The sequence below is a fragment of the Artibeus jamaicensis genome, unplaced genomic scaffold, assembly GCF_021234435.1.
Source record: "Artibeus jamaicensis isolate MK-2021 breed Jamaican fruit bat unplaced genomic scaffold, CSHL_Jam_final contig_490, whole genome shotgun sequence".
Taxonomy (NCBI): domain Eukaryota; kingdom Metazoa; phylum Chordata; class Mammalia; order Chiroptera; family Phyllostomidae; genus Artibeus; species Artibeus jamaicensis.
Genome location: NW_026521861.1, coordinates 7,865,508 through 7,878,954, shown reverse-complemented (window position 1 = coordinate 7,878,954; position 13,447 = coordinate 7,865,508). Strand labels below are relative to the sequence as shown.

At 38.7% G+C, this 13,447-nt stretch overlaps 1 protein-coding gene across 5 annotated transcripts in view; it reads right to left on the bottom strand.

Moving 5' to 3' along the window:
- Nucleotides 1-637: 637 nt before the first annotated feature.
- The window catches only part of ADD3 (adducin 3), a 126,477-nt gene continuing 113,667 nt past the window's right edge, over nt 638-13,447 (bottom strand). For 4 of the 5 annotated variants that reach the window (XM_037165591.2, XM_037165589.2, XM_053668451.1 and 1 more), the window contains exons 6-15: nt 12,520-12,669; nt 11,915-12,058; nt 11,704-11,802; nt 10,390-10,572; nt 9,573-9,830; nt 8,148-8,267; nt 7,618-7,704; nt 5,244-5,367; nt 3,503-3,598; nt 638-2,883 (exon numbers count right to left, since the gene is read on the bottom strand). In XM_037165591.2, coding sequence (XP_037021486.1) covers nt 2,591-2,883; nt 3,503-3,598; nt 5,244-5,367; nt 7,618-7,704; nt 8,148-8,267; nt 9,573-9,830; nt 10,390-10,572; nt 11,704-11,802; nt 11,915-12,058; nt 12,520-12,669 — 1,554 coding nt within the window. In that variant the 3' untranslated portion in view covers nt 638-2,590. The remainder of the gene's footprint in view (nt 2,884-3,502; nt 3,599-5,243; nt 5,368-7,617; nt 7,705-8,147; nt 8,268-9,572; nt 9,831-10,389; nt 10,573-11,703; nt 11,803-11,914; nt 12,059-12,519; nt 12,670-13,447) is intronic. The other variant, XM_037165592.2, reaches the window with a different exon arrangement.

The following is a 13,447-nucleotide window of genomic DNA, read 5'->3' as shown; positions in this document are numbered from 1 at the left end:
ACAAATACAACTAAACAAGAGCTGGAAAGTAGTAAAAATTTTTGAAAAAAAACTGAGAGAGAAACAAGAGAAACTGGGGACCCACTGGAAACCCAGGCATGTGCCCCACCAGGGACTCACCAGGGAATGTCCACAGGCTGCTGCTCAATTCACTGAGCTGCACCAGCCAGGGTGAATGTTTTTAACGTGGTGGAATTGTAACCTATTTTCCATTCTTCCTGCTATTTTCTTTATTGTTGCAGTTACATCAAAATCAAAGAGAAGGGTATATAAACTCAGCACCTATTCTGTAGCATTTTCTATTCTATATCCTTAGATCTGAAGGGAACAGAGACTGAGAATCCTAAATCCTTGAAAGGTCTTTATAAAGGTCTCAAAGACACAGTTAAAGTCACTATACTCTATATCAAGACAAAAAAAAATAGGTCACTTGGGGTATATTTCTTTCAATACAAGCTGGAACAAGAAGGTTTTATGTAGTTAATTTTAAACTAATTTGAAAATAAATTTATCAGGGCATTCCTTATTCAGAAGCATCAATCCTATTTCAAAATCTCATTACAGTAAAAAACTCAGCCCACAAAATAATTCAGGCTAAGTTACTACTCCGAATTGAAAGGTCATGATACCAAATCCATCTATTTAAAATACTGTTTATTTGTGATTTAACATTAATTTGCATTACATCTAAGAGCAATATCAGATAACATTTATACATTTTCCACAGGACACAGAAGTTCATTGGCTCATTCTTTATGCCAGAGCAAGTAAATAGAGGCATTAGCAAAAGGTGCAAATAGTTCACTGTTGTAGTTTAAAAAATATTAATGCACACTGCATTCATTTAAGATATATATATTTTTAAAAAGTTATGGAAAAGCATAGTTCACAGGTTACTGTTTCTACATACATTGTAATACAACATAAATGACACAGAACATAAAGAAAATCCTCGAGTACAGAATTAAACTGAAAGTCTTCCACTAAGAGATTAAAACACTGATTCCAGTAGTTAGTGAAATCTAGGATGCATTTCCGGCTCTGTTTCAACTCTGCATCGACATCCACATACGGTCAAACAGAACCAGCCCGGAAAACACTGTGATCAATGGAACGTTTTACATGCCAACTCACCCTCCAGAAACACTTTGGATTGTTTTTACCCACTGACCATTTTGGATCATTGATTTTACATTGATTTGTGACATGGGTGAAGGGGGGAAAAACTATATTAAGCCTAGGTTTAAATTTGTATTTACATTAGAAAGAAAGTTAACTAAAAAGATAAACATTTGTAAAAAATCAACAAGTGGTAGTTTCCTCACTGGAGGACGGGGGTTAGACCTACTGGTTTCTTCTAGTGTTGCCTTCTAAACATCCATCAGTTAAAAGGATTTGATCCTTCAAAACCAAACTATCAACCAAGAAATACAATGATTTTGGAAGAGAAGCAGAATTTTAGAAATTTGGGACGTTTCGAATAAATTAGACTTCAAATCTGTTGACTGTGAGTCATTATCGATCTAGAATTCTCCTGTATGTGACACCCCTTTTGTTCCTTTCATTTTTCACTTTCTTATTCTTTCCTTTTTCCTTTGGTTATCATGAGAGCTTCTTCATTCGTGAGCAATACTAAGAGAAAAATACATTATATGGTTCAAAAATGGACTTAGTTAAGGTATACCTTTAAATCCTCTAACCCCGTTTCATACCAAGTCCCTGGATTCCTGAATTATATTTGAGTTTACTTAGTACCAAGCAGCCTCAAATCTGCTCTATTGTTAAATGATTGGCTAATAGGCTTATGACATTTTTATACTGAATGGTATACAAACATCTCAACATACAAAAATCTTTTTTTTTTTGCCAGAGTTTAACTAAATAACCCATGTTATGTGTATAAAATCCCCTTTGCTGAAAAATAAGGGGCTTTCTAAACTAATAAAAAAGGAAGTTTTTCAAAAATTATATTTTACTAAAATGACCTTTTTTTGGCAAACAAAGTTACTTCAGGTGAGGAAATTTTATACTATGAATAAAATTTCAAATGAATCTTTTCTTATATATTTTTTTAAAAAAATTATGTGCCAGTGTATACTAACCCTATAGATTCTTAGAAGCTTTTTAAAGCATTTTGTTAATGCCCATTGAAACAATGGGAACCAAAAAGGTACGGTCGATAGGAATAAAAAAGTATAATCTGATTACCAAGTGAAGCAGGTGCGGAGAAAGGAAAAATTTTCTCCCTTTCTCCTGGTAATTTCTTTCCAACAGATACCATAGAAAAGGCCCGAAGTATTTCAGACAGATAGCTGTTTGTGGTGAACTGTAACACTTCATGAGGGTAGAGCTACTCGAAACTAGCAGCTGTTTAAAAACTCAAAGCCTTTTTTGACATATAAAATCAGAGATGAATTTGAAAGCTTTTTTCATAATGCGTGTTTCTTTTAGTAAACCCCTTTCCAGTTCTCAGAGTCCAGTTTGCTACGTACCCCGAACCTGACCTACCACTGCATGTTAATGATCAACTTAAATGTGGTACTGAAATGTGCAACGTCACATCGTAATCACAACTATAAAAAGACTTTGTTTAGGCTTCGACTTTCTCCTTTTTTTTGTTCTTTTTCAGAAAAGAAGGAGTGCGGAATTTCTTCTTTTTCTTGGATGGAGATTTTGAAGGTGAGCCTTCAGGTGACAAGACTTCTTCGATTTTTTCTGGAGACTTAATGGTAATCTCGATGTTTTCTATGGTCGTGCTTGTGGTTAACCTACTCACTCGCTGAGCAAGCTCATCTTCAACATCATGGATGTCATCCTTGCCGTTCACGACCATGACAGGCACTTCCATGGAGACGAAGCTCTTGGAAAAGAGCTCGTGGTTTTCTACAAAAAGGGAGAGTTTTTTGGTTATTTTGCACAGTTAATGTCTTTTGCTTTATTTTACAGAACTCAAATGTTTTAGCAAGATACTAAGTCATTACTTTATTCCAATAAAGATAGATCATTATTTTTTAATGGACAAAGATCTATTAATGAGGCAATTTTTCTTAAGCAGTATAAAGGGGAAGGGAACAAAGTTGTTAGAGCAAAAAACGAAGGCGAGATTAAGTCCAGTTTGATGACTTGACAATTTCACTCTAATTCAAGTCAATATAAATGAGGAAAACAACATATATTTTCCTTTAATTTTGGAGTCATTTGGGAATCTAAATTGAAAAGGTTTCATGCTTCTGGTAAAAGACCTATGACAAACCAATTTTAATTTCACAAATTCTTAAGAACTATGAGTTATCAAAACCCAGATTAAGGCAGGTCAATATAAACACTAAATAAAAGTAGTGCCCCACTTCATGAAACATATAAAAGAACTGGGAGCTTTAAGTACAATCCATGGCAAACTTACTGCAATCAGGTTTTCCATTTCCTTACATAAACACAAATGAAAGAGGAACAGATTCTTAAGTTTAACTTAGTGAATGCTATGGGAAATTATATGGAATACCTTCCAATTTTTCAGGGATATTTTGCGGTGACTGAGTTTGAGACTGAATTTGTGAAACAGATGAAGCGTCATCTGAGAGTAATTCCTGCTCAGCATCTGTTGGATAAGAGTTTAGTTAAAAGCCATGCAAAACAAAGCAGCATAGGATTTCAGGAAGGTTAGTGCATACATCAAATGCCTGTGTACACAGAGATGAGAAACTCAGCAATGGCTGAGCATGCATCGATAATTGTGCATTAGGAGAAAGGTAATGTGTTAAGAATTCCTGGCTGCTAATAGTAATTCTATATACATGCTTACTAAAGAAGCATGGCTACTGTTAGCCCAGGCAAATATGTGCACATTCAGCTTCTGCTGGGGTGTTAGAGAACAGAATACACTGAACAGCCAGGTGAAAAGAATTATGAAGCCTCACCAATGATGCTACACACATTAGCGAGGCAAAATGCTTCACTGAATTTTTGAACAATATCCAATTAGTGATCCCTGCCACAGCAATATTAGTGAGCTAATTCTGAAGGTCATAATGAATGTGGAAGAAACTACAAAGTTATATGTAAAAGGTGATGTGCTAGAGTACAGTATTTGTTACCTGGCATCTTTAGGCTTTCAAAAAACGAGAGATTAAAGAGGGACATTTTATAAAATACAGAAACAGAAAAAGTTTCCATCTTTATGTTAGAATAACAAATTCAATAATACCACTTAGAGCACTTAGTATAATTACACTGAGTCAGGATGACTCCCTTTGGTGACAAAGACACTAACACACAGATAAAAACTTCTTTGGATGATCCCAATGTCATTAGTTCTTCCTCTCTGGTATCTAACACGGACAAAATCCTTTAACTACTGGTTCTGTTTTGTTTTGGGTAAAAAAAATTCAACTTTGCGTTGTGGATGCTCTAAAGCAGAGGCCCCACCCTCCTTTGGGGCCACAGACCTCCTGTCCCCACCCTGAACCCTCTTCCCTCAAATGTATGTCACACACAATTAAGCATGTATTTTTACGATGGTTCATAGGCTGTCTGAAGTTTATTCGAAGAACCAAAATTTAAGAGCCCTTGCTTTAAAGAATCTCTTATTCTTGAGAAAAATGGGACCTACTATTCTAGCTGGGTGCTTTCATGAACAATTCTAAAATATAACCCTTACTGAGGGTCCTGAAGTCAGAAGAACTCAACCTAGAGTGCCATGTGCTTCAGGAAAGTCACATCAAAATTCTAGCAGTTTGCTTTACATTTTGATTTTGAGATTACAATATTGAGACATTCAATATTGTTCCGTTTCCATTGTTCCTTGAGACATCCAGGAACAATGGAAATTTTACAAAGCATTGAAGCCACATACTTGTGAATCTACAATTTTTATGTCAAAGTAAAAAGTTTTTAAAAAGCCACAAATTCTGAAATGATTAAATCTTTTAATATATATTGATATCTACTTAGCTAGGAATTCTTTATTTATCTGGGGATTTCACTTTACTTTAGAAGACTTTTTGCTACAAACCAGACTGTTTTCTGAGGAAAACTGTTTTCCCTACATGTTAACATAATAAAGGGCCTGTGGTAGCCCCTTGAAGTTCAGCCTTGTCTGCACTCAGGGCTGGGAGAGATGACATGGAACCATCAGCTGTCAAAGACACATTTTGAAACACACTGACCGCCTCCTATCATCTAACTCCAGGTGCTCTGCTGTTAACAGTGTGGTTATCCTAGGCTTCATCTAAACATGAACTGACCTTCCAGGCCTTGCTGTTTACGTTCAACTGCCTTCTTATACTCTTCCAGTTCTCCTTCTGTGAGATGGCTGAAGGGGTTTGGGGGAGCCGGCGGGCCAACATCGTCATCATCAAATTGCATGGTCTTGCAGAGAAAAACACTGACTCATTATCAACAGCTTCTCTTATATGTGTATATTTATATATATATGTTTACACATATACACAAGTTCACACACACACACAAATGTATATACAATGTTTGTGACACCTTATAACAATCATAAAAGTGACAGAGCAACATGCTTTGTTTAAAATATATCAGATTAGTGCTTTCACACTATTGATCCAATGGACTAAAACTGCCAGTGATGTTTCCTCAATAAGCCTGTAGATGTCGATTTCAATACCCCTTTCTTAAAAAAATAAACTAAGCCAAGGTCTAATAAGCTTCGTATAACTCTGAAATATCTTAAAAACCAAGAAATGCTGCATTTCAAAAAGCCTTTGTGAAAAAGGATTAGAAAGACATAATGGTCCCGAAAGAACTTCTTTATGCTTGCTATGAAAATAAACCGGTATTTGCTGTAGGAAAGGAATTAATGAGACTTTACCTGGCAGATTGAACCCACGCGTTTTTAAAAAATCCTTTCCAAAACCTTACTAAAATGACAGTAAAGGAACAACAGCAGACCTGGTGTAAACTTACAGGAAAAACGAATGGGAGAGGGAACAACAGAGGGTGAGAAACACTCACACGTGTTTGGAAGCTGGAAAGAAAGCGGGTGGAAGAGTGGGTAGCAAAGCCGAGAAAGCAGAATGTCAGCCCTGCGAAGGATGCGAGTCAGAAGCATCCTCACGTGCCCTGCAGAACGGCTCAGAAACGAGAGGGACCAGGTACCACAGCAGGTGGTGGTGAAGAAGAGCTGAAAAGGGCGACAAGCTAAAAGTCTGAATAAGACGCAACACTCAGGAGATAAGTCTTAAAAATTAATAGAAAGACACCAAAATAGAAAATTAAATAGAAAGGTCAGAAAATAAAGTCGAGCAAATCTCCTAGGAAAGGATAAAAAGATAAAGAGATGGCAAGTAGGAAAGAAAACACCAGAGGTTCAGTCAAGGAGGTCAACTAACAGTATATCCTGGCATAAAAAGAAACAGAAGGCTATGGCCCTGCAGATTAAAAAGGGTCACTAAATGCTAGGAACAATGACTAAAATAAAATCTACTACAAAGTATACCGGCATAAAATTTCAGAAAAGCAGGGATGTAAAAAAAGGTCCCAAAGGAAAAAAGTGATCTATACAAAGGTACACAAATCACTAACTCTCCTATTTCTCAACAAGAACATGAAGTTAGGGCACAGCGGAGTGGTATTTTTCCTATTTTGGGGGGAATTACTTCTGATCTAAAATTCTGTGTCCATGATGTGCACATTTAAAGGTAGAATACAGGACTTCAGAAGGTTACCTCCTATGGATACTTTTTCACAAAGCTAGGACAGGATGTGCTCAGTGAAAAAAGAGTGAACCAACAAAGTGGAAGACATGGGGGGCAGGAAACCGGATACTACGAGGGTGAGAAGCACAGTAATCCTGAAGATGAACCTGGGCAGCCGGCCTGAAGAGCCACCAGTCCGGTTCTGGACCAGAAAGACAGGGCGTTGGAAATGAGATTACCTGTTACCTTTGACCCCATGGAAAATAATATAAAGAACTCTATAATTCTGTTGAAGAGTTTGGGAAGAACTAAGCCAATGTACTAAAACACTAAACCAATGAATAAAGAAGATAATTATTAACTCTGGGGGAAGGAAAGTTGTATAAGAAAGTTTTATACTCACAGGATACTATCTCAATTGTCAGTAAATGTTAATAATATAAACAATAAAAGCTGATTTAACTAAAAATAAAAACCCCACAAAAACTGTATACCTCACTGGGAGAATGAAAAGGGGGAGCACTGTGTTAACAGGCCAAACCCTCAGTTGCCATAAAAGAAGTCACTACTGTCTTCCACTGAACCTAAGACGCACATTTCCCCATCTCTAACATGGGGCTTCTTCTTATGATTGATGGCTTCCTCCTGTTGTAACTGTCAGAGTTGTTTCTCTTTTACTGATGCATAAAATAATGGTCCAGCTGATGACAAAGATCTGATGAAATACAGATGAGGTCTAAAGTTGGCAAACTGAGAAAAAGCAGAGTAACGTGGCTCTTCAGAAACATGAGGGTAGTGAACTGCCAGAAGAAAGTCCTTGCTCTGGGAAATGAAACTGAAAGCGGCATTTTAAGTCTCATGAATTATTCACTTTAGTAAATATATTTGAATTTAAAAAGCAAAGACGTTAATGTGGTAGAAGAAAAACCGAGTTCATACTGCTTCATGGACTTACAGAAGGAGGCTTATCCACAACAATTCCTGCAAGCAACTGAGACTGTGGTCCTGCTGTTTTCAAGTCGTATCGGTTTTGTTCTCGAATCTGCATTGGAAAACAGTGAGGACAAGTTCTTGGGGCAACTAAAGCAGATGACCTTTACTACCTGACCAGAGCAGAGTAAGAGCCTCTTTAACTCTCGCCTCCACAGAGCCCTCCGTCACCACCCTAACTCACAGTAACCTCCCCCATCCTTCCTGACACGTGATTTTTTGTGTCTTATATTGTTAGAAGACGACATTTTTCACTAATACAACAGCTCTTAACAGCAGGCGTATGTTTACTACTTCTTCCTCGTGTAGCCTGCTCACCAGTGACTGGCACTGAGCCGGAAGTACTGGTTACAAGCTAAAATGATACTGAATTAAATTATAAATTTTCCTGGATTCAAACCCCTGAGCTTGGTATTAATCAGATCCAATCACGAATTATTTAAACATAAAACAGCATAAAAATGCCTCCCCTGAGCACAGAAGACCGTGTCTTACCTTATTTCTCTTTTCTAGTACCTCATTTGGGTTCGTGTTTAAAGGAACGAACTGATTTGGATCTTCAATTTTGATGGGTGTTCCACTGCTAACTTTAGAAGAGTCCTCTGCTTTCATCCACTAAAGAATAAAAGATTTTTTAGCATGAAGCTTTGTGTTAAGGAAATATGGCAAATTCTGTTTACTGACTCGGGGTGGGGGTGCATGTACTGCCAACATTGTAAATAATTCCACCCACCAGTATTTAGTGGTCAGTTAGTGTTTAATCTCATGAGTCAGAAAAGGGCTCACGATCAGCATTCACTTTTAAAAATTGTTAATATTCACATGAATACTCCATTATGCTGCTATGTAAATTTTCTCTTTTTGGCATTTTAAATATGATGCTGGAAATATTTCAAGCACAGACATAGAGCTTGATCTCACATTAACTCACATTCAGAGTTGTCACTTGCATTGAATTTTCAGCTGAAGATGGCTAAGGAGTCGCCAAAAAAGGACTCGAGGAATCTCTAAGATTTAGTTTTCCAGACTTCAGTGTTTATTTCTGGCTGACAGAAAATGCCGAGGCCCTGACCAGCATTTCACAAAGGGGATAATTTGGTAGTAATCTACAGTATAACAGAACCACAGGGATTGAAGAACCTTATAGAATTCTTATTTACCCCACTTTACATCCCTTAGATTAAAAGGCTAATATTCATCAAGATTAATGATGGATGATGGCCAGCAGTGTCTGTCAATAAAATTAATTGAGAAATGTTATCAGTTTAATTATGTTCTTTAACTAGGAAATAACGAATCATACAGACTAGGGAAAAAAAGACTGATACCTAGGCATTTCCGTAAGAAATGTTGCTGATGTGTGTGATAGAATGAACTAATTTTGAGTATCTAGGGAATATCTTTGCTCTAAAACTAAACCAAATCTGAAGCAAAATGCTGAAAAAGATACGAGAACCCACTTCTCTATCTACGAGATGTTATAGAAGGGTAGCTTTGTGCAGTGATTCCTGAAACTCTGGCACATTGGTAACTTCTTTAGCACTGAATGATGGTTACAATATAAACTACAAAGCAGTCTCGTGTAGTGGGTAAGAACTGGGTTCCACAGCCAGAATGCCTGCACCCAAATCATGACTTGACCACTGACAAATGATTTCCTGACTCCCCTGTCCCACAGTTTCTCATCTGTAAAATGGGGGAGAAGAACAGAATCTTCTCCATATGGAAATTAAATGAGATACTTCATGTAAGGTACTCAGAACAAAGTGCCTTGTACCAAGTTAATTCCTGATAAATGACAGTGATAAAATTATTGTTAATTACACTCCACTTCCCCAATATTTTCTACATAGAACATTCAATTCATGAGTAACTAGGCAAAACATTAGTAAAGGCACAGCATGTAAAATAGTGGCCTACTGTGATTTTGGTCCTGGGACTGGTTTCCCCGTTCCGAGACTCCTCCGGCACATTGACTTTCATGTACGTATTAGGTGAGTTCAGCCACCTGGTTTTCTCACGCTGCTGTTTCTGTGCCATGTACTTGAGAGGCGAGAGTGGCACCGTGTCGTCTTCAAATGAAAAAGCAGTCACAGTTGCTGGGATTTCCACATCACTCTTGTGCCTAGGCTTCTCTCGAACGAGAGGATGCCTATACGTATAGCCTGTTCTATAGCCCTGAGGGAGGGAAAAACCACATTGGAAGCAATCAAACCTGTACCAAACACAGCCTCTGGATTCCAATGCTTTAAACAAATGATTCAAAAGGCTCCTTTGTTGAAAAACAAATAAAGGGGAAAACATCCTTCCAAAACCCCACACTACACCAGAGTTGAAATTAAGCAGATTCCAAGATCTGGTCAAAACTGATTCCAGCTGACGACAATGTGATTTCCACTCACACAACTGTTCTTGACAAAGGTGATTTCAAAACTGCTGACCAGAAACATTTTTCTGGAGGCCAAATCACAGTGCTCATTTAAGTTTTTGTTCCATCTGAAGGCAATCTGCCCCCAGCCCTTGGTAGAAGAGGGTACAACCTAAGACAGGATGACATCTGCAGGTTTCACTATTTGATTCTTAAAAATGTGTAAGACTACACCCTGAATGCCACCCCAGGGTCACACTCCGGTCCCAGAGGAGTAAGGAGCATGTTCCAAAAGCAAAGGGAGATGGAAGCAACTGCTCTCGAACCTGCAGGTATGAAATTCACGTTTTCATTCCATTTTTCACCTACCAAATTGTCCAGAGTCCTCATCAGCCCCTCATACTCAAGCTCGCCAACCTTCCATTTTTGCTGGGAACCCATGTTGACTCCTCCTCCTCCGGAGGCTGCGATGTTGTGAGTGAAAAGTTTAAACTTCTGAAGATCCAGTATAAGCAGATTGTCTACTCCGCCTGCCGCTGCTATTGCCCGCACCTGCGACCGATGCAAAATACACAAAGACACAAGACTGTGAAGACTACAAGGAGAATTTTACTTTCGGAATGGCACACTTTTGATCCAGCATATATCTGATACTTATTCAGGCTGCTAACATCAAAAACAAGGCAACACATTTATGAAAGGAGACAGCTGAAGTATCTTTTTCCATCTATCTGAAAAACATACTTGCCAGGCCTCTGATCCTCCCTGACAGAAAACATGCCTTTTAATACATTTCAAGAAACTGAACTCTCTTGCTCAATTTCAAAGTCATTTTCTTGCAGTCTTCCATGGCTATACTTTTGCTGAAAGTTATAATTTTAAAGGAATACAGACACTATACTTCGGATTTTTAAGGCTATGGAGGCAGAGGAAGCCCCAGCTCTTATCTTGGCTCAAGCTCTTCATAGTGTCATTTGAGAAGAGGAGGGACCATTCAAGCAAAAGAAAAAAAAAAAAAAAGAACTGGTTAAGACAAGTTCAAGTTGGTAGGAAAAGTCCCCCCTTTTGTGGCCTTCCAATAAATTAAGATTATTATCGCTAGCTTCAAGAGAACCTGCTTGATTTTCTTGAAGAGGGAAATTAGAGCCATTAAATACATTCAGGTTTTCTGAGGAAAAAACTGGAGAATAAATATTCAACCTATTATTATACTAATGAGGCTGACACTGTGGAATAAAGGTTGAATACTGCCTGAGTTCTTAAAGCTTCTGTGTCGACACATTCATAGATGTGGCCACAACACATCTGATCCTGGGTGGCTGACTGGTGGCTGCCTTGGGGTCTCAATCAGCACCACACCACTGGAGGATGAACACGGAGAGGTGTGCAGTCGTCCTGGTAAGAAAGTAGGATGATGGGGAAAATAATCTTCGCCGGGCACTTAGATCAGTACCTGTCTGGGGGTCTGCTTATAGGTGAATTTTAACTTTCTTTCCTATTTTTAACTCAGGAGGTAACTGAGTTGACGCTTTGTACTGAAGGAAAGCAGAACTGCTCTTAAAAGACAAAACAAAAGTCACCAACCAGTAAGACTCTGGAAATACAAAAACACGAAATGCAAATCAACAAGCCAATTAACAAGGCAACAGAACAAAGGGAGGAGGGCTGGATAATTATTCCTACCTGAGTCTCACAGGCTAGCTGCACATGAAAAATATTTAAAAAAGCCTCCTCAACTGTTTCTCCAAGGGCCACCACACCATGATTTCTGAGTACCAGCACCTAAAATAGAATTCCAAAGCAATCACTTTAAATAACTGGCATAGCTCACACTGTTTTCATCAACAGCAACAGCGACAAAAATAGCTCCTTAGATAGAAACTCTACTGCATACCTTACAACTCGGCCCCAGAACTTTCTGCAGCTGGATTCTCTCCTCCTGTTCATCAAGTGACCCTTGGTAGTCGTAATAGGCGACATCACCCAGGATCAGGGACTCTTGAGAAATTGGAAGGATTCCACATTTCATGGAGGATACCTGCATGATTGGGTCCATGCCACGATAACATTCAGTTACTAATTACACTTTCATGGGAACCTGATTCTTTAGTCAGCTCAGGGAACATTGGCCTATTCATTGTGTTCGCCATTCCAACCCACCTCCCACTTTAGTTCACTTTTTCCGGGGTGGAGGGGAACTTAAGGGATACAACACAATTTAAGTTCTGTGTCAAGTATTATGCAAGAAGCTTTGCTTCAAAGAACTCAGTGACCCAATTATTAAACTGATTAGTTCAAAAATGTAAGTGCTATCTCTCCAGTTAGTTCCTATAATAGTAGCACTTGGACCAAAGGGCCTTTTGCTTTCCAGGTATGCAAAGGATTAATATTTCATATTTAATTTTAAATGGCTGAGTCTGAAAGAGTGCAGATCATAGAGTATCATGTAAGGGAGTCATGAAAATGACACACTTCCCAGAGTCACTGTCAGGGACTTACAGCTGCTGTTGCAAGGGTGTGGAGGTGCACCACACACTTCACATCAGGACGAGTGGAATAGATTGCAGCATGCGGGCTAAATCCCGTGTGGTCAATTTTCAAGTTGGTACTTCCCTGATCAACCACTTCTCCTATTATATTGACTTTCACCTGGAAACAAATCAGGAAGACGCTGAATTGGTACACATGCATCAAAATTTGCCTGCGTTCCCCAAGTTAAATGGTGTTCTCGGTGTGGCAGACTTTGTCAAAGGTCAGGGAGGAAATATTTCAGACTGTGTTGCAACCACCCGACTCTGCCACTGTAGTACAAAAGCAGCCATAGATGATTACGAGAATGGGTGTGGCTTTCTTCCCATCAAACTTTATGGAAACTGGTAGTCTGCAACAGAACTTAGTAGTTAGCAAGAAGCACAGTTCCAAAGCAACCGAATAACTAAGGCTCTTCCCCGACGGTCTGGACAAGTCTGGCGTTTACGGAACTGGCTGGAAAGTTCCCACTTGCTAACACGGCAGTGCCCCGCACCAGTGCGGTTCGGCCGTGCTTGAGGCTGACGGCAGCGACTAGGAGTACAATCACGGAAAAATGGAACACTAGAAGGGCAGACCCCACACTCATACCAACTGAACTTTGTTTAAATCTATGCAATACAGATGGACTGTATGGGTATTTAAAAAAAAATTCCAGAGTACACAGAGTGGAAAAACCCGGAAAAGATTCCCTTCAAAACATGGAAGGTTAAACTGATAAGACCAACTCATTATTAGTCTCTTCAACTACCCAGTTTTTTTGAACCCTAATTTTTTCTTATAAATCAACGTAACTTCGCAAACTTTTTTGTTCACTAATAAATGTTTTCCCACCCACACCTTTTATTGTTACATCCTGTACTAAAAGCTAAAAACACTATCAGAAAAGAACAAAGAA